At 44.9% G+C, this 21,147-nt stretch overlaps 1 protein-coding gene across 3 annotated transcripts in view; it reads left to right on the top strand.

Moving 5' to 3' along the window:
* Positions 1–20,330: 20,330 nt before the first annotated feature.
* The window catches only part of SH3KBP1 (SH3 domain containing kinase binding protein 1), a 328,594-nt gene continuing 327,777 nt past the window's right edge, over positions 20,331–21,147 (top strand). The window contains exon 1 of one of the 3 annotated variants that reach the window (XM_049643565.1): positions 20,331–20,608. In XM_049643565.1, the coding sequence (XP_049499522.1) occupies positions 20,605–20,608 (4 nt within the window). In that variant the 5' untranslated portion in view covers positions 20,331–20,604. The remainder of the gene's footprint in view (positions 20,609–21,147) is intronic. The other 2 variants (XM_049643564.1, XM_049643561.1) reach the window with 2 other exon arrangements.

Raw genomic sequence — 21,147 nt, 5'->3', positions numbered from 1 at the left:
GGCTCATGATGTTGAATGTCTTTTCATGTGCTTGTCTGCACTTTCACCCACTTCACTAGCCTCCCTCCCAGCAGAGTCTTTTAAAGTAATCTCTATGCCCAACGTGGGTCTCAGACCCACAGTCCCGAGATCGAGAGTCACATGCTCCACCGACTGAGCCAGCCAGCCTCCCAGCGGAGTTTTAACCCCCCTAAATGTGCCTCACTCAACCTGTCTTTACCCCTGCACACATGCTCTATTCAAATCCCATTGTCCCAATGTCTTTTCCCTGTATCTGCCTGGTCATTTGCTTCAAACCTGACCCTTAGGAACTCAGATTGGTAGGTTTTCCAACCAAGCATCACTGGGTTAGCTGCCTTTCCTCTGGGCTTCCAGAATACCAGAACACATCCCTGCTTAAGCCCTTAGGCACAGAGACTAGAGACACAGCCTATTTCTCTCTTCCTTCCATCTGGCTCTGTGCTTGACATGTAGGAGTAGCTCAAAAATAGTCGCTGAATGACTAAAAGCCCCCATATTAGCCAAAACCTTGTAGTGGCTTCTTGGTACCTACAGGGGAAAAAAAGTCCAAATTTTAGCACCTGTCTTATGAAATACTTGGAGAAAAAAGCAGTCAAGTGAGCTACTTTTCAGGGTTTTTACTTACCCAGCCTTACCTCCTAGCAAGTCTAAGAGGCCTGTTCCACAGTTCCTGAAGACAAGGAGATGAAATAGGAGAGGACTCTCAGACTCTGGGCATCTTCTCCGTGTCAAGTGCCAGGTGGTAAGTTGTCCCTTGGTCACCCTCACTGGGCTTTCTCCTGACCCCAAGCTCCCCAGCCTCTTCTGTCTTTGCCACCTTTGTCAGTCTAAGTGCTACCTATTTTTCTGGATGCGCATTTCTACCAAAATTCAATCCACTTTTTCTTATATCAGATTCTTGACATCTCAAGAAGAACAGACGTCTTGTAATTTCCCTTCTGCTCCTAGCCTTGGAGGCTTCCAGCCGCAGAGCAGTCCTCAGCAAATCTTGTGGGTGTTAAGCCGAGCAACAAAGTCTGGAGCACTTTTCTTTTAGTAGTTGATCAGTATTGGGGGTGGGGAACAATCCTTCATTGCTTTCAGGAAGACACGTGTGGTGTTACGGTTCGGCTCTTTGTCATCTGCGCTGCAATTAGACACATGTGACATTAGGGGCGCCTGGGTGGCGCAGTCGGTTAAGCGTCTGACTCTCGATCTCGTATGACATCATCATACATTTCAACCATTTTGTCCATCTACCTAAACATTTTTTTATTCAGAAATAATTTCAAACTTACAGAAAAGTTGCAACAATAGTACAAGGAACATCTATACACCATTTACCCAGCTTTACCTGTTAACATTTTTCATTTGCTTTATCATTTGTTCTCTGTGTATGTGTATATATATGTATACATGTGCACACATTTTTTTCCTGAATCATTTGAAAGTAGATTTCATCCATCATACCTATTACCTTTAAATACTTGAATGAATATTTCCTAAGAACAAGGACATTCTCGGGACACCTGGGTGGCTCATTCAGTTAAGCGTCCGACTTTAGCTCAGGTCATGATCTTGCGGTTTGTGTGTTTGAGCCCCACGTCAGGCTCTGGGCTGCCAGCTCGGAGCCTGGAGCCTGCTTTGGATTCTGTGTCTCCCCCTCTCTTTGCCTCTCCCCTGCTAGCACTCTATCTCTCTCTCAAAAATAAATAAACATTTTTAAAAGTTGTAGAACAAGGACATTGTCTTACATAACCATAGTAGTTATCAACTTCAGAAAATGTACCATGTCAGAGTACTTTTATCTAGTTCGTCATCCATATTCCAAGGTTATTAGTTTCCTATTGCTGCTGTAACAAATTGCCACAAACTAAGTGATTTAAAATAACACAAATCTGTTATCCTAATAGCTTTGAGGTCAGAATTCTCAAATGGCTCTTAATGAGGTGATGCTGAGGCATAGGCAGGGCTATACTCCTGGCCAGAATGCTTTATGAGTGACATTGTGCTCCACTCAGGGTGTCCTTTCCATGTCCACCTGTCTCTCATTGGTTTTGTTAATTTTATTTCTTTTTTTAAAGTTTTTATTCAAATCCCGGTTACCATACGATGTAATATTTGTTTCACATGTACAATATAGTGATTCAACATTTCCATACATCACCCCGTGCTCATCACAAGTGCACTCCTTAATGCCCTTCACTTGTTTCACCCATCTGCCCACCCCTCCCCTCTGGTAACCCTCAGTTCTCTATAGTTAAAAGAGTCTGCTTCTTGGGGAGCCTGGGTGGCTCAGTCGGTTAAGCGTCTGACTTCAGCTCAGGTCATGATCTCACAGTTTGTGAGTTCAAGCCCCACGTCAGGCTCTGTGTTGACAGCTCAGAGCCTGGAGCCTGCTTCAGGTTCTGTGTCTTCTCCTCTCTCTGCCCCGCTGCCCCCAGCCCCCCACAACTTGTGCCCTCTTTACATCTCTCAAAAAATAAATAAATGTAAAAAAAGGAATTAAAAAAACCCTGTTTCTTGGTTTGCCTCTCTCTTTTTTCCCCTTTGCTCATTTGTTTTGTTTCTTAAATCCCACATGTGAGTGACACCATATGGTGTTTGTCTTTCTCTGATTTATTTAAGTTAGGATTATACTCTCTAGCTCCATCCATGTTGTTGCAAATGGCAAGATTTCATTCTTTTTTATGGCTGAATGATGTTCCATTGTATATATATACCTTATCTTCCTTATCCAGTCATCAGTGGTGGACACTTGGGCTGTTTCCATAATTTGGCTATTGTAGATAATGCTGCTGTAAAGGTGATGGTAGCTTCAATCACCTGGCCGAGGAGTTGTTCCTTCTTTCCACTATATAATTATTAGGTTTTGTTTTGTTTTGCTTTGCTTTGCTTTGTTTGGCCTGAATTAAATAAGCAATCTGTATGGAGATACTTTTGGATTTGAAACATGCTGTTCTATTGATGGCTCTTGTCTGAACCAATCTTTATGATTATGGCTGCAAAATGATGAATTTCCAACTCCAGGACTCCCTCCGTACTTACTGGCTGGCGTTGACATTCTCCTCCTCTTTTCTCCTATTTATTTGTCTATTTATTGTTGATATGGATTCATTTCTATTTTTTTTTTCAGTGGTCTATGATTCATTATTGTCCTTGATTATTTGGTGTTCACATTATCCCAGCTTTGGCCAGTGGGAGCCCCTTTAAGCTGATTGCTGTGTCTTCTACTATGCCCCATAATGATTTTTAGCACTTCCTTATTTGTGGTGTAACAACATGCTCTAGGTTCATCTTGGATATTCCCTGCCTCATTCTGGAAATCAACCATTTCTCCAAGGAGGAGGCCTGGTTCCACTTAGTGGTGGATGATATTAGAGACCAAGATTTGGGCACTAGTGCCTATTGCTAGTGGGGTGTCTTTGTTTCCAAGCCTTTTCAGCAACCATAGCTAGGAAACACATACACACAGACACACACACACACACACACATACACACACACACACATACATTCATATTCTATATACATACACATTTTAGAAGCAATGAGGTCACATAGATATCTCCTATCCATCCCTATAGGATTCTTCCTTGCCTTCCCTGTTTCATATTTGTATGTCCCTTCTTCCACAGTGAGGACCCTGGCTCCCAACAGCATCAAATCGCTTCATCATTTGCTCAATTTGCACAAGACGTCTATAGTTCCTGAACCGCTTCAGTCATACCACTACATGAAGCAAACCTACTAAAAATAGTTCAGGCTGTGTTTGCAGTTCTCCACCCCACACTCCTAAAGACAGAAGGTATATAGATAAATATTATGTTCATAAAGTACTTGGATTAGTCCTCAAGTCCCCCAGCACCTCCCAATGTGGTTATGTCGTTCATTTGAAATACAGCCGAGCTTTTATTTTCAATTTGCTTTCAGTTTTAGCTTCCCCCCTTCCCATCCTTGTTGATTTGTATTGATTTGATTTTTTGAACATGTAGAACATTAACATACTTCCACAAATCAAAACTCGACAAAAAGTTCTACTTAGAGAAATGTTACTCCCTCCTGTATTCCTTCAATGCTATTCCCTTACTCCTTGTACATGACCAATTTCTGGCTTCTCCTTCCTGTGTTTCTTTTGGTAAAGATAAGCAGGTACATGTATGTTTTCTTATGTCCCCTTTGTCCTTACACCGAGGGTTGCACTCTCTCTATCGTCTTTTGTACTTTGCCCCTTTCACTTGCAAAATCCTGGAAATGGCTCCATGTCAGGTTGTAAGGTTGTGCCGGCCCTTCTTTACAGCTGCACACTTTTCCACCTACAGCTGTGCCATTATTCAACCATCTTCTTATATTTGGACATTTTGGTAGGTTCTGATATTTTGTGATTTCAACAATGCTCTAATCAACAACCTTGTGCATATTTATTTTCATGTTGTTGGAAGTGAATCTTTAGGGAAAATTCTAAGAAATAAGATTGCTGGGTTGAAGGGCACATTGTATATGGAATAATCTTAGGTATTGCCAAACTGTTCAGGAATAATCTCCTCCATAGGAATTATACAAGTTCCCATTTCTTCCAGCAATGCAGGAAACTGCCTGTTTCCTCACAGTCTGGCCAGCGGAGTGTATTGACAAGTTTAAAAATTTTTGCCATTCCGATCCATGAAAAATGGCATCTCAGTGTTGTGAAAAAGAAAACCAAAGGCCCAAGATGGGGTCACTTATGCTAGGCCAAGTCACCAAACCGGGGCTTAATACCTAACCTAATTGCAGTTTCAGCCTCCTCAAGAAATACAGTCTTAACAGAAATATAGGTCAAGTCAGGAATTTTCTGATCAGCGCCAATGAGATAATCTGTCACAGGATCCCTCTCCTTCCCCACAAAGGAAGATAAGATAATCTCCGTGATAAGACCCCCAGCCCATCTCCCTAAGGGAAGGTGACCTTGCCTGAAACAATCCTTTCTTTTCTTCTGCCAATAACTTCTTGCCCCAACCTCCTTCCCATAAAAGCCTTCCATTTTGTACAACTCCTCAGAGCACCCCTCTACTTGCTGGATGGGATGCTGCCCGATTCGTCACTTAATAAGGCCAATTAGATCTTCACATCTACTCAGTTGAATTTTTGTTCTTTAGCAGCGTTGTTTTAATTTGTATTTCAACCAGAGATGCTTTAATTTTAAAATGTTGGGGAAAAAAGTCTTGGTTACTGAAACCCTGTTGGAGGTGAATTTTATAGAATCTCACCTTGATATTCTCTAGAAAATTCTCTGAAAATAGTTCTCATTCTAGAAAAATTTTAGCGTACATCCCACCCAAATAGAGCAAAATGACTTCTGAGCCCTTCTACTTGTTTTCTTCTGCGGTTTGGTTTTTTCTTGTTGATGTTTCAGTTGGTAGGGACTCTTCTAAAGCTTTCTTGCCCCACCTAATGGGCAAGGAAGGGAATCAATCTGCCTGGAAACCAGTAGAGATATTCACCATCCACCAAGATGTTCTGGCCTCACAGACATTAGCACAAACAAGATTCTAAAGAGAACGAGACACGGAGATTTATAGTCATGGCTTCCACACAATTCTAGAGCAAGTAGAGCTAAAGCATGTTTTAGAGAGTCAGTAAGGGTAGTTGACATCCTTTTCTTAGCTGTGCTAATTGCTACATGTGTAAGCTTTGGTGACAGCTGTTGCTGTAGTCAGGCTCTAGGGCCTCAGATGATCATTTAAAAAGTTATTTATGGAATAATAATAATAATGGAAATAACTTTTTTTCATTATAAAAGTAATACATGCTTGATGGAAAAATCCTAGAAATTATGGGAAAACATAAGGAAAAAATTAAAATTATCTGTACTCCCACCACTCAGTGGTAACCACAGTTAACAGTTTGGTGTCAGTACTTTTGGGATTTGGACGCATAGATAACCACGGTGCACACACACACACACACACACACCCATGCACACACATGCACGTCCATACACACACTTTTCTACTGTGTCTCTCTGTCTCTCTCCATATAAACTCATACACATATATGTGTACATACATACATACACAAAAGTGCTCACATTTTTCTCTTTTATTTTTTTATTAAAAAAATTTTATTGTTTACTTATTTTTGAGAGAGAGAGAGAGAGAGAGAGAGAGAGAGAGAGAAAGAGAGCACAAGCAGGGGAGAGGCAGAGAGAGAGGGAGACACAGAATCTGAAGCAGGCTCCAGGCTCTGAGCTGTCAGCACAGAGCCTGATGCAGGGCTCAAACCCACAAACCAGGGGATCATGACCTGAGCTGAAGCTAGACACTTAACTGACTGAGCCACCCAAGCATCCCTCACATTTTTCTACATATGATACACACATATACTTTTTTTTTTTTTACAAAAAATTAGATAGTAGTGAACTTACCATTTTGTATTTTGCTTTTGTCACTTAACATATAGTGAACATCTTTTTTTAGTCATCCTAAAGTCTATAGCATAATGCTTAATTGCTACATCGTAGTCTTATTATAACTATACTTTAAACTTTTTTGATCATGAACGTGTAGTTGTTCATAATTTTTCAGCATCATAAACAATGTCTATGAACATAGATTTTTGTACACCTGCCTAATTATTCCATTAGCATTAATTCCTAGAGCTAGAATTGGTGAGTCAAAGAGTACACTTTTTGAAAACTATTTCTGTTAAAGTAATGCAGATGCACTGGGGTTAGCAGAATAATGCCATTCTACCTACGATGTCCACATCCTAATCCCTGGAGCTTGTGACTATGTTACCTTAGCTGGGAAAAAGAATTCTCGCATATGTGATCAAGTTAATGATCTCAAGATAGGGAGATTGTTCTGGATTCTCCATGTGGACCCGATGTCATCACAAGGGTCCTTATTAGGGAAACGGGGACACGAGTGAATCACAGAAGGGGGTATGAGACCAGAGTGACTTGAGTGCTGACTAGGACCCCGGAATGCGGGCAGCTTCTGTGTCTGGAATCTGGCAAAGGCGAGGGAACAGACTCTCCCCTCGAGTCCCTGGAGGGAGCACAGCCCAGCCAGCACCTTGATTTCAGCCCAGTGACACCCCTTCTGGACCCCTGGCCTCCAAAGCTCTAAGAGAAGAAACTGTGTTGTTTTAAGCCACTAAATTTGTGGTAATTTGTTACAGCAGCAACAGGAAACTGACCCACACGCAGCTTTAACGATTGTCCTAAATAAGGCTTATCTCTCTATGCAGCGGTCCCCTGTCGCACCCCTTTGTATCTTCAGTTTCACTCCCCTGGGGAACCACTTTCAACTCTTATACCTGTTTCTTCTGGGTTTACCTCCCTATGTCTAAATAATATGCCTATTCTGCTATTTCTTGATTTATTAATTTTAGCCACTATTTACTGAGATATTGAGTTCCTCTTAAAATGGATGAGGATTTAGCTCTCCTACGTTACTACCCCAACTTCCAACCCCAGAGTCGCCCAATGTATTATTGTCATACCCATCTGGATAATCCAGGATAATCTCCCCATCCCAACGGCTGGCTGATAAGCAATCTTAATTCCATGTGCAAGCTTAATTCTTTTCCATATAACCTAATCTATTCACAGGTTCTGAGTATTAAGACAGGGGCCTATTTGGGAGGCCATTATTGTGCCTACCACATCCTTCATCAAATCTGCCAAAGCTCATCGATAACATGTTCCACACCCTTGGTTAAATCAGACCTCCCTCCTCGAGCTCTCCATGCTGGTCGAGCTGAACTGATTGCCCTCTAGTCCTGCTATGGAGTCATCCAGGGATGTTGTTTCTCTCTGCTCTCTTGCGTGCCATCCTCTGTTTTCTGGGTCTTGTGTCTTCTATGTTCTTAGTGTGCTGCTTTCTTTCTCTGAAACACATCTTCCTGATGTTTCTGAAGAGAGTATGGGACAGGTATGCATTTGGAGTCCTTACATGTCTGAAAATGTCACTCTTCCACCTTCATATTCGATTGAAGGTTTGGTTGAGTATAGACTTCTAGGTTGAGGAGAATTTACTCCCAGAAGTTTGAAGGTATTGTTTCATTATCTTACAACATCTCGAGACCTTATTCAGAAGCCTGATACAGTTCTGTTTCCCATTCGTTTTGCTATACAACTCGCTTGTTCTCTCTGGAAGCTTTTGGGATTTATCACTGATGTTCTGGAATTCATGATAATATGCCTTGGTGTGAGTCTTTTTTCAGTCATTGTCCTGGATACTTGGTGAGCCCTTTACATGTGGAGACAATTATCTTTCAATTTAGGGCCATTTTCTTGTATTATTAATTTGATAATTCCAGTCCTTCCATGTCTTTGTTTCCTTTTTTTTTTTTTTCTGGACTGTCTATAAGTTGGATATTGGATCTTCTGGAATGATCTTCTTTATTTCCTACCCTTTCTGTTCTATTTTCCATCTTTCTTTTATTCTACCTTCTGGGAGATTCTGGTAGAATTTATTCTACCTTCTTGACTTTATATGACAACTCTTTTATTCAGTTTTTTAAATTTCATTGCTCATATTTCAAATTTCCAAAATCTTTCCTCCCTTTATCCCTCTCTGTGTCCCTCTCTTTCTGTCTTTATATGTGTCCTGTCCTTGTCTCATGGACGCAATATGCTCTCTTGCCGCTGTGAGAATCTCTTACTGGTGCGGGTGTCCACTTTGGAGTCTCCGCTTATCCCGCATATACTTTTCCTTCCTTAGCTCTTTGTTCATCTCTTTCCTCCACAGCAGAAATGCTCCTCAAATGTCTGATGACATTTTACTGGTATTGAACACTGAGGGTCCTCCTAGCCATCCTGGGAGCCTGGCAGGGGCTCTGCTGAAGGGTGATGGAACAGTGTGTCAGCCTGGGCCTCGTAGGAAACACACGCTGCACTTAAACTTGGCCATTGGAAAGGGCTCAATAAAGGATTATTTATGAAGATGTGGGCAGGGTTTAGGGGAAACAGCAAAGAATAGGTCAGCATGCCATGCGTAGCATTAATGAAGAGCTTTTACTACCTAAGGCCTAAAGGGCAAAAGGAAGGAGTCATTTGCAACTAAGTGAGGGTCTCTATAAGGAAAGGGGTATCCGACCACAGCTGTGTTCTTCAGAAGGACACAACCCGCTGTTGACATATCAGGGAGGGACTGAAAGGAATGTATACCCCGACTTCTCTCTCCTCCTGCCATCAATCTCTGCCAGTGCTGTCCACTGAATGAACTTGACCCAAAGTCATCCATATTCCCGGCACCCAGAGCAGGCTGGAGGAGGACCAAGGATGGAAAAGGAAGACGTCCAGCATAAGTTGCATCAATCTGGGTCTGGTCAAGAAAATAGAAGCCACTCGGCATGTTACAGATATAAAAATTTGAGTGTAGGTGGCGCGTGGGTGGCTCAGTCAGTTAAGCGTCCAACTTCAGCTCAAGTCACGATCTCGAGGTTTGTGAGTTCGAGCCCCGCGTCAGGCTCTGTGCTGACAGCTCGGAGCCTGGAGCCTGCTTCTGATTCTGCCTCCCTCTCTCTCTGTTCCTCCCCTGTTCATGCTCTGTCTCTCTCTCACTCAAAAATAAATAAACATTAAAAAAATTAAGAAAAAATTTGAATGTACAATTAGGGGCTTGTGTGGGGGTTGGAAGAGCTAGACACGGTGGTGAGGGTACAGTTTAGGGACACTACCCAAAAGGTCAGAGGGGCTGACATGGAATTCCTAGGCCCAAAGCTTCCAAAGCTGGCATAGAAGCTGCACCAATTCTCAAGAATCTCTGAGAAGCTCCCACCACTCACCCAAGTTTTCACTGGCAAAGTATTCCCAAAAGCTTAATGGGAAGCCTCTGCAAATTTCATCTGCCCAGGTATCTGGTTTTTACCATTTCCAGGGGAGTAATGTTAGTTTCCAGTTTCTCCCACATCTGCATCTAGGGGTCTTTTCTCTAAGCCTCCTTGGTTTTTCCGCAGAAGGAGCCTCCCATCCCCCGTCTGTGGCAGGGAGGGCAGGCAGGGAGGATGGCCAGGCTTGATCATTAAGGTTCCGGGATCTGGATCTTCTTGGGTTTAATGTCCTGTGCAGCACGGTAAGCAGGGGACCAAGGGTCCAGCCATTCAACGTACAGGCGGTGGCGCTATCCCCCTGATTGCGGCTTCGAGCCTCACCTGGAATTTGCTCAGCCAAGGAGCTTCCTTCCTGAGGTCTGCTGCAGACCTCTATTTGGTGGTTTCCTGCTAAGCCTATTACCCCTCCTGGGCTGCTGTTTGAGCCCCAACAGTGCCTTGAAATGCCCCAACAGTGCCTTGAGATGTATCCTCTCCTGTTCTTCTTGTCCTTGTGGGTGGATTCCCTCTTTATTCCTTTATTATCATTTTACTGGGATTTGAGGGGGAATGATGGTAACACAAGTAGCCCGTGTGCCAGAATTAACCAGAAGTGTGTATTTCTTAAGACTTGGTTACAAATTGTCATATTAGATGCTCACTTTAAAGTCCTGTAGTCACAATTTTTAATTTTAAATTAAAATTATTTGTTCAGGGGACACCTGGGTGGCTCAGTCAGGTAAGTGTGTGACTTTGGCTCAAGTCATGATCTTACAGTTCCTGGGTTTGAGCCCCGCATCGGGCTCTCTGCTGTCAGCACAGAACCTGCTTCAGATCCTGTCTCCCTCTCTCTCTTCCCCTCCCCCACTCTCTCTCAAAAATAAACATTGAAAATGTTTGTTCAGGGTGCCTGGGTGGCTCAGTCGGTTAAGTGTGTAACTTTGGCTGAGATCATGATCTCATGGTTTGTGAGTTCGAGCCCTGTGTTGAGCTCTGTGCTGACAGCTCAGCATTGGATTCTGTGTCTCCTTCTCTCTCTCTGCCTCTCCCCCACTTGTGCTCTGTCTCTCTCTGTCTCTCAAAAATAAATAAATGTAAAAAAAATTTTTTTAAATATCTGTTCAATTACAGTCGTTATTTATTACAAATCATAGTCATAGTTTTTATATTATTATATTTAATTATATTATTATTATATTCTATATAAATTATAGTCATTATTCTAATATATTCAAATGAGGAAAAATATGAAATAATAAAGGTATAACAACCTTTAAAAGCAGCCTTTTCCATTACTAAAATTACACCCATTAATGAAAGTCTGGAACACTGCCAGATACTATCCTAAGCACTTTATAAGCATTTGCCCATTTTAGCCTTATGCTAACCCAATTTATAGATGAGGAATTTGAAGCACACAGAAGTTCAGAAACCTCCCAAGACTGCACACCTGCTTATATCAGGCAAAGCCGAAACTGTTCATACTTAGGCCAGTGGCCGCACCCCCTCCTCTCCTGGCACAGAAAATAGAAGGGAAAAGAATCAACTACAGCCAGTGACACCAAGATGAACTTTGAACCTTTTGGAGTATTTGTTTCCAAAGTTGTTAATGTATTTTCTTTCTTTCTTTTTTTAATTTTTTAATGTTTATTTATTTTTGAGACACACACACACACACACACACAAAGTGTGAGTTGGGGAGGAGCAGAGAGAGAGGAATACAGAATCTGAAGCAGGCTCCAGGCTCTGAGCTGTCAACACAGAGCCCCACGAGGGGCTCGAACTCATGAACTGTGAGATCATGACCTGAGCAGAAGTTGAATGCTCAACAGACTGAGCCACCCAGGTGCCCTGAAAGTTGTTAATGTATTTTCTAAGTTAGAAGGCAATTGTAAGTATAGGATCTGTATAAATATGTACTCTGTGTTTTCTCGCTCGGTGTTATGTCATGAGCATTTTATACGTATGTAAATTTTATCGCAAGCAAAACGCTCGCAAGGACCATTTAAATTTTATGTTAGGGCCATTGAATAGCAATTCTAAACCATGAAAAAAATCGGGTTGCTTTTGTTTAACTTCAGATGACTCCGTGATTTCTAATGGAATCAAACACAGCTGACTTTACATTCCCAGGCTTGCCTCTCTTTCCTCCTGAGGGAGATAGGGCATGACATTTAGCCTTTCTGAGTCTCCTCCCTTGTAAAATGGTGATAGTAATATCTTACATGGCTGTCGTGAGAATTTAAAAGAGGATAAAAGAGTATCGCAGCCCCCTGCCCCTTCATCAATGGTAAGGATTATTCTTCTAAGATCATGCTTCCTGTGCAGAGACATTTCCAAAAGATGGGTAACACATTGGATTTTTAGCTATGGTTGAACCTTTTTACTCCTTTATCTGGACGCGGAGGAAAGGTCTAGTTCTTATCCGGTAGGCTACTTGTGTGGTGCGTACTGTTAGGAGAGACTGATGTATACATAAGACTTTTCGGAAAATGTCATTATGAATACATGCCAAAGTTTCAAGATTCCCTCTTGGCCAGGCCATTTTCTGGGAAGTGATTGGTTAGATGACCCTCATTAGACTGGACACAAGGAAGAAGAATGCCAGGTTCAAGAATGTCACTAGACCTCTGACAGCTTCCTAGTAGCTGGTTTCCTCAAAAAGAGTTTACTCTCATTAAAGACCATCAGAGAAGTCCTTAAGCATTTTTTATCAGGAATTCTGATTTCTTCCCAGATGGTTATGAAATACATTCTCAAAAAGTTTTATTCCAGACAGGTTTAATATTTCACAACTGAATTTATGAGAAAAAGAAAAGGCAATTTGGGAATCCTCCAAGACAAAAGTCCTGCCTCCCTAAGGTTCTCAGTTTCCATCAGTAGAGCATAAAAAAGGGGTTACCTGCTCAAAAAAATATATAAAATTATGCTATGTGGAAATCATCATGGGTCTTGGTGCCATTACACATTTAGAAAATGTCTGAAAGAATATTCCAATAGAAGTTAACTGTTGTTATCAAGTATCTCTGCAACGATTGCTAACTGCGAGATTATGGAAGATTTTCACCTGCTACAGCGTATCTTTATTTAACTTTTTTTTTTTTTTTAAAATAATGAGCAGGTATTACTTTTCTAATGATAAACACCGGATCGGTTTTACCGGCACAGAGGTGTGGTCACTGGTAGCTCCCTTGAGCCCTTTTTCATGACAAAGCATGAACCGGTTCATCTGGTGACCAGAGGGGACATCTCAGCTCCAGGGAGCCGAGGTTCTCACACTTGAGCCGCATCAGAACCCCCTGGAGGGCCGGTTGGATCGTGGAGTGCTGCGGCGCCCCCCCCCCCCGCAGAGGTCCCGATTCAGAAAGTCTTGTGTGGGGTCCACAACGTGGGGAACTAACAAGCTTCCACGCGCTGCTGTGGCTGCCGCAGCCAGTCTGGGGACCACACTGTAAGAACTGCTGTGGTCCAGGCAAGAAAATTTCCACAGGGGAATCAAAGCCAAACAAAGATGAACTTCACTCACTTCCCATTTTTGCCTCTGGCTGGCCTATAATTATTTTTGAGGAGAGGAACCTACTTTGACTGGCTCTGTTTAGTAAGAAGTTGTGCCGGGAAAGTTACGCCTCATCTCGTTAAATGAACGCTGGGTTCAGAGACCAAGTCCCGTGACCTCTAGGGCTTGAGGCCCTATCGGCGGGCGGTTGGCTGTGTGCACCAGGGGCTTCACGACCTAGTGAGTGGCTGTGGCTCATTACCCTCAACCCAGGCCTCTGGATGTGGTTTCTCTGAGCCCTGAAGAGGTGACACTGAGGGTGATGGGCGAGCGGTTAGTGCAATACCGATGTCCTGTTTGGGTAGTGGTGTGGGAGCTGCTACGGGAGTGGGCAAAACACAGAGAGAAACATCCTCACTATGCCCAGTATTACCCACCGATTACGAAGGTAGTCATTCTCTTTTCTTATGGTGGTAAAATATACATAACATAAAATTTACCGTTGTCATTTTTTAAAGTTTTTATTTTATTTTTTAAAAGTTTGAGACAGAGAGAAAGTGGGGGAAGGGCAGAGAGAGAGGGGAGAGAATCCCAAGCAGTCTCCATGCTGCCAGCGCATGGGGCTCGATCTCACGAACTGTGAGATCATGACTTGAGCCAACATCAAGAGTCGGATGCACAACCAACTGAGCCACCCAGGCGCCCCCATTGTGATCATTTTAAGTGCATAGTCCAGTGGTATTAAATATATTCACATTGTTCCATTCATCTCCAGAACTTTTTCATCTTCCCACACTGAAACTCTGCACCCATTATCACTCTTTAAAATATGTAACAGCCTTTGTTGAGATATAATTCATGTGCCATACGATCCACCCATTTTAAAGTATATAATCCAATGGTTTTTCAGTATGTTCATAGAGTTGTGCAGCCATCACCACGATACATTTTTAAACACTCTTGTCACCCCTAAAAGCAAGTTTGTACCCATTAGCAGTCACTCCCCAATTCCCCCAGCCCCCTCCCTCCTTCAGCCCTTCATCTACTTTCTGTCTACAGGTTTGCCTGTTCTGGGTGTTTCAGGTAAATGGCATCATATGATATATATCCTTTTATATCTGGCTCCTTTCACTTAGCATCATGTTTTCAGGAATCATCCATATCATAGCACGGATCACACTTTGTTCCCTTTTGCATTCACTCTTTTTTTAAATTTAATTTGTATTTATTTTTAATGTTTATTGATTTTTGAAAGAGGTTGGGGGAGAGAGACAGAGACAGCGTGAGCGGGAGAGGGGCAGAGAGAGAGGGAGACGCAGAATCCAAAGCGGGGCTCCTGGCTCTGAGCTGTCAGCACAGAGCCCGACGCGGGGCTCGAACTCAGGAACTGCAAGATCATAACCTGAGGCGAAGTTGGAAGCTTAACCGACTGAGCCACCTAGGTGCCCCTGCATCCACCCTTAATAGGATTCAAGTTTGAACTCATTATCTCCTCCCTGTGTACAATGACTTCCTTCTCCACTTGGTTCATGTCTCTAGCTACTCAGCTTCCAAATCAGCTAACAAAATATTTCATTGGAAACCTCCATCTGTGCTCCCTACCGTCTCCCCAAATCCACTGCCTCACCAGATGTGTCCAATGTAGTTCAGAACTGACTGTAGAATGCTACCTGTCCTCTTTGTCAGTGTCAGTGGCATTGTATTTCTTGCCCTGAATGTCCTGAGTCTGTCCATGGCCTCCCACTTGCAGACTATCCCTCCTCTGGTCCCATTTCCGTGGGCTCTCCACTTACCTACCTGAAGTCAGTCTGCTTAGAAACCTGTGCTCTTTCCCATTGCTTCAGGGCCTGGCACAGAGACCACTTGGAATCGGCTTTTTGGCCGTACTCCCGCCCCTTCCACACAAGCTTCCTTGTAACATCATCTGTTCCCCAGAATCTGAGCATTCTCACGTGTTCTTCCTTCTCTCTGGAATGCCGGCAAACATCTGTGCATCCTGGAGACCCAGCTCCAGTGGAAGTCAAGTCCACGAGGGAGCCTCTGGGCTTCTGAAAGCTCAGGGGAAAAAGAGAAATCAGTTTTGTAAGGCAATCCCTCCTTTTAAATCTTTGTTACTCTTTTTAAATTTTTTTAGTGTTTATTTTTGAGAGAGAGACAGAGAGACACAGAGAGACAGAGAGAGAGAGAGAGCGCATGAGGAGGGAGAGGCAGAGAGAGAGGGAGACAGAATCCAAGCTGTCAGCACAGAGCCCGACCTGGGGCCCGAACCCAGGAGCCGAGCGGTGAGATCGTGACCTGAGCCAAAGTTGACACTTAACTGATTGAGCCACCCAGGCGCCCCAAAATCTTCATTCCTCTTAAGATCAAAAGCCTCCGGTCTTCAATCAGCTCCCATTTTTAGAAACTGGCCTGTCAGGATGGTTTATTCCAATGTTAAATACCAGTTATTCTATTTAAAGTTGTTAATATTTATTACAAATCATATTTCACACATATGATCTTAAGTTAATGCTTTTGGAACTTCTTTGGAATATCACTTCATTCATTTTTTTGTCATAATATCCTTCCTTACATATGACTGTTTGTAACTGGGGGGCAGGGGGGCGGATAGAGTGGGTAGAAAACAGTACAAACTATATTTCTTGTTAATCTCCTATGACTGTTCTCCCAGTTTACTATTTTCTTAGATAAAGCAGTACTCTGAAAAAGGATGGGAAAATGTTCTCGGCGAGTTAGTCTGTACACAGGGGCTCTCCTTGTGTGTTTTAGATGCAAGTTCCTGTGACTGATCAACTTGGAAGTCAATTTCTTAGGCAGCTTTTGGATTTTACAACAAGAACACCCTATTCCAGTTTTATAGCCTTCTGGGGTAGCACATTTCACCTTTTAGTTACGTCTTTTGTGTTTTCCTTTGCAAAGCAAGCATTTCCCACAAACCTTGTAAAGATAATCATAGTTTAGCTGTCTTATAAACGACCTGCTCCTTTGATTTGATTAATTTTCATCTCCACAGAGCTGGTAAAACCAGTTCTCTTGGATTTGTTGTAAACGACTCACTGAAAAAGAGAAAAGGAGAAGTGAGTGGATCATTCCAAGAGTGGTTATCAAGCCAAATCAACTGCAGTAGAGCAAGATGTTATTTCTGTAGCTTTTGATGTGATCCGGACACCTTACCTTGAACTCAGTATACACGTTGTAAAGGAAGAAGGAAAGAGCCTGCCGCAAAACCATCAGCACAAAGCCTTGGCTGCTCACTTCCCCTGCTGTCTGCCGGGGTTTCTCCTTGACAGACACCCCCTGATTGGAAAATTTGAGGTGGATCGTGCCTGCATCAATTATTACTGCATCAATTATTACTACAATATATCAATTAATACATCAAATATTACATCAAATATTACAGGTATATCGTGCCTGCATCAATTACAACATTAACATTACTGCGGTGTTCTGATGGTAATTTTCTCTTTCCCTCATTTCTTCTACATTTATCAATTGGCATTCCTCTGTAGGGAAGACTTGTCCCCCCTCCCTGACTTGTTTATTTACTTTTTATTTCTACTCATATAGACTTAAAGACAGCACTTTCATGAACTCTTTGGGTTAAAATCCAATAGAATCGTTACTTGTTGCTTGAATCGTTCCAGCTCGGGCCTTTGGGAGCTCTTTCAGGTCGGTTCCTGTGCCCTTTTGACTTGTGCCATCATTTTTATTGAGCACTTCCTTCCTTTCTGGCACCGTGAGGTTTTCCATTTCTCCATAAAGCACATCAGAAGCACCAGATAATGACTGTCTTTTGTAAAGCACTCTGCATGTAACTTCTATTAATGTAAAGATGATATTAAAGGTTATCAAAGCAAAGTATCATTCATTACATGCAAATTACAGATGTCAAGTCCGAGTACTTGAAGAGAGCACGCATGACACTATAAGAGCTACCTAGGCACGAGCTTAACTGTCTTCCATTTTTATCCAAAATGCTACCACCACTGCATCACACAGAGAGGCCTTTTAAGTCATGTGAGATCATTTGAAGTGTCACATCTCCACTACTCTCCATTCCCAAAATGCATCATCCATTCTGGTCGAAATGGGAGTTCAGTGGGATAAAGATATGGTATTAAATACAACTGTATTTATCCAGCAATATTAATGTGATGAATTCATGTCATTTGAAATATTGCACTAACTGTTAAATAGCACTACTGTAAGAGGGAGGCAGGATGAGGAATTACACATCTATTCTTGTCAGCAGCTGGATTTTTTAATGTTTATTTTTGAGAGAGAGGGAGACAGAGGATCCAAGGCAGGCTCTGCAGTGAGCCCGATGTGAGGTTCGAACTCACGAACTGCCAGATCGTGATGTGTGCTCAAGTCAGATGCTGAACCAACTGAGTCCTCCAGGCGCCCCCGTCAGCAGCTGGATTTGAATTTTGACATTAAGTGCCCCTGTGCTGGTCACCAAAAGTTCCTAGAAGGAAAAGTAAAAGTACAATTGGAACAATTCATGAAAACCAAACAGTAAGTGTGGGGGAGGTGCGGGGGAGAATGTCCATTTTTGTAATTTAGAGAAACTTAAAATGGAAAAAACTGTAGTGTCTTGAGTAGAATTCATACCATTTAGTTTATTTAAGGCATTAAAATTAGGGCAGAGCTCAGGATTTTCAAAAATGTTAAGTCTTGCCAGCAGTCATTTGTGATGAAATGACAAATTTCTCCATGCAGGAAGCCTACCCAGATCAATGAGTAGGGTCCCAGTTCTCTGATTCAAGAAGGAAAAGGTAAGGCTTGAAATAGACCAGAGTCAAAACAAGACACAAAAGTTCAGGTGGTCTGTCTTCACCTATGAAAAGCTGGGGGGCGGGGCGGGGAAAGGAAACAAGACTGTCTTCCCCAAGTAGGACAGAGAGAGGAGTAAGATTAGGCAGGACATGAAACAAGCTGTTGATTTTTTTTTTTTTTTTTGAGCCCTACAGAGTTCAGTCACCAGTTTACTGGTTTAGGTGTATTGGTCTCTGCAATGTCCAGGTAAGCCACAAATCACTGACACTGTTCAAAGACTTTGGGCCCACTGCTCTGAGAACGCATGGGGTAGCCAGCCAAGAATCCTCAGCACCAAGATGCTATCCCACCACAAGTCCAGCTCAGCTCTTTCCTTGTTGAAACATGCCCAGTCACTTTCAGAACCCTGAGTCTTCTTGAGAGGCAGATAAGGAAGCCCAGTAACCCTGGCCTTAGCAAAAACAATCATGCCTGGAATCAGGCAGATCCCAGAGCAGTTCTGGGCGAGGCTCAAGAAAAAGAAAGTCCCAGTAACAGTGGGCTTTAGCCATGCCCTGCGAGTTTCAGTGTTTGTGGACTCTAAGATCCTATCGCAAGGCCTCATCGCCCTGATATGCCAAGGCATGTAATGAGTGAGGCACCAAGGATCCTGGAGCAGGTATAATGAGTATTCATCTGGGCCTTTAACACTTCAAATTCTTAATTTCCATGTTCTTTAATTGTTAGAAGTCTGCATTGATGTTGCTACTACCTTCTCAGTAGCTCCGTGGACGGGTCTTCTCCCCTTTGATTACTCTCCTGTTTACATTGCTCTGACACACAAGAAAAGCATTTAGAAAGATGATTCTGCTGATCTCTTGTTGGTTAGACTCGTTGGGAGGTTTTTTTTCATAAAGCTAATGAAACAATTATAAGTACATCTTTCTGCAGAAATCCCAGGATGTAACCAATTTACTAGAGTTGCCCCAATATCATGGGTGAGGTATGAAGACAGGTCTATATTGGGTAGGGGGGTCAGCTTTTATTTGTCACCGCTGGGTCCACTAACCTTCAGCCCCCTCCATTTTCCAGGGGCCAATGATTTAATTTCTTAATTGTTTTATTTTCTCTTTTTGAATGTCTCCCATCTATTTCACTATCTCGTCCTACCACCAGATGGTGGAAAGGGAAAAGGAAATAACCTGATGGTAAATGAATGTGGTGCTGGCTGGCAAAGTATTTATGGCGAAAGGTTTGTAGTGGTGAATGGACCCAAAAAGGATCTTGTGAGTTACCTATGAATGCCCTGTTTTCATTTCAGCGCCCATTCAAAGGTCGGCTGTGCAGGTCTGGGGGGTGGGGGTGGTCAATGTGGCACAATACCTTGCTGGGGAGGGAGTCAGCCCTTTCCTCAGGAGATTCTTGGGAACATCAGCGCCTGGGAACAGAGCTGAGCAACCCAATCCTACCCGGCCAAGGCACGGGGGTGCGCGGTTAGGGGTCCCTGTGAGGGTCGGTGCGAGGTGATGTGCCCCGCCGGCCCCTCTGCACCTTTCTCTGTCTTTCCGTATCTGCGTTCCACCGCCTCCTATACGCCGAATTCGCACTTGGCCTGCCTTTCCCATGCTGCCCTGAATGGATGTAGCATTTCCATCCCTCCATAGAGACCCCTTCTCCTGCCTTCCCAACAGCTCCCTCAGTGAAAGCTTAATCTGGGTTGCCTCGATCTCCGATCCCCGGGGTTACCTGCCGTCACCCTCAGCAGGTGTTCATTCCCTCACCTAGCCATGGTCTCCCCTACCCCAGTCCGTACACCTCTAGTCGCACCCTCCGGATGGGCCGCTTCCACCTTCTTTCCCACGTGCCCTTCCACTCGGACGCCCCCTCCCCCACGACCCCCCTTCCAGTCTCGAGGAGTCTCGCGGCATTTCCCCGGGCGTTAGCCGAGCCGCCTCGGGTGTGGGGTGGCCTCGTAGAGCAGGGTCCCTCCCCAGCGGGCGGTGAAGGGGGCGCCCGAGCGCCGCAGCCGCAGGGAGGCCGGGGGCGCCGGCCCCGGCCCCGCCCCGGACAGGCCCCGCCCACCGCGGGCCCGCCCCTCACTGGCCCCGCCCCCGCCTCGGCGGCCGCGCGTCCCCGGCAGGCCGAGCCGCAGGAGCCGCGGCGAGGAGGGGGGCGAGCGGGCTGCGCGGCCGCGGCTGCCGGGCGCTGGGCTGGGCGGCGCTTCTTCTCCTTTTTTTTTTTTTTTTTTTTTCGCAATTTCCACTCGCGGGGAGCAGGAAACCCGGCGCAGCCGGGCGCAGCGGGCCGCGATGCAGCAGCAGCAACAGCAGCAACAGCAGGAATCACCCCGGGGCAGCAGCGGCAGCAGCAGCAGAGGCAGCAGCGGGCGGCGCTGAGCCGCCGCCGCCGTCGCTACTGAGGAGAAAGCCGGCCCAGCCGCCGCCGCGTTCGGACCCCTGCGCCCCGAGCCCTGATCCCGGAGCCCGACCCCCGCGCCCTCCTCCGCCAACTTTCACGCTGCCTCGGCGGCCCGGCCCGGCTCGACGCCAATGGGTGAGTAGGGGGCTGCCGGCGCCCCGGTGCCCGGGCGCCCACCTCAGCCTGAGGGCGGCGCGCCTGTCCCGGGACTGCGGAGTCGGGAGGGCGCTCCGGGGGCAGGGCCCCGGCGGTGACACCGCGGTGGGCACTCTGCCTACCTCGCGCACCCCCGTTCACTCCCACTCGCGTCCCTGCCGAGCCCGCGCGGCACCGACCGGAACCCCGCGCGGTCCTGGGCGGAGGATCGCGGGCCGGCCCGGGGCGGCTGAGGCTGAGGGATGCAGGGGGTGTGGTTGGTTCTTCGGGTGGGCGGGGAGAGTTTTGTCTTGGCCATTTTCTCGCCCCAGCGCGCCCTTCTCTGCGCTGAGGACGTGGGTAATGGGAGCTGGTGGGCTCCGGCCCTGCGCGGGGGTTCGCGTTGTCTGTCCCTGGCCCCGCCGCGGGGGAAGCCAGAATCTCGGGGTCTCGGCGCGGCCAGGGACCGAGTTGCGTTTGCTGGGGAACTACGTGGTGGTGGTGGGGGGGTGCGGGAAACGCCCCAGTACCCGGCTTGG

The sequence above is a fragment of the Panthera uncia genome, chromosome X, assembly GCF_023721935.1.
Source record: "Panthera uncia isolate 11264 chromosome X, Puncia_PCG_1.0, whole genome shotgun sequence".
In the NCBI taxonomy this organism is placed as follows: domain Eukaryota; kingdom Metazoa; phylum Chordata; class Mammalia; order Carnivora; family Felidae; genus Panthera; species Panthera uncia.
This window is presented reverse-complemented; position numbering and strand designations above follow the sequence as displayed.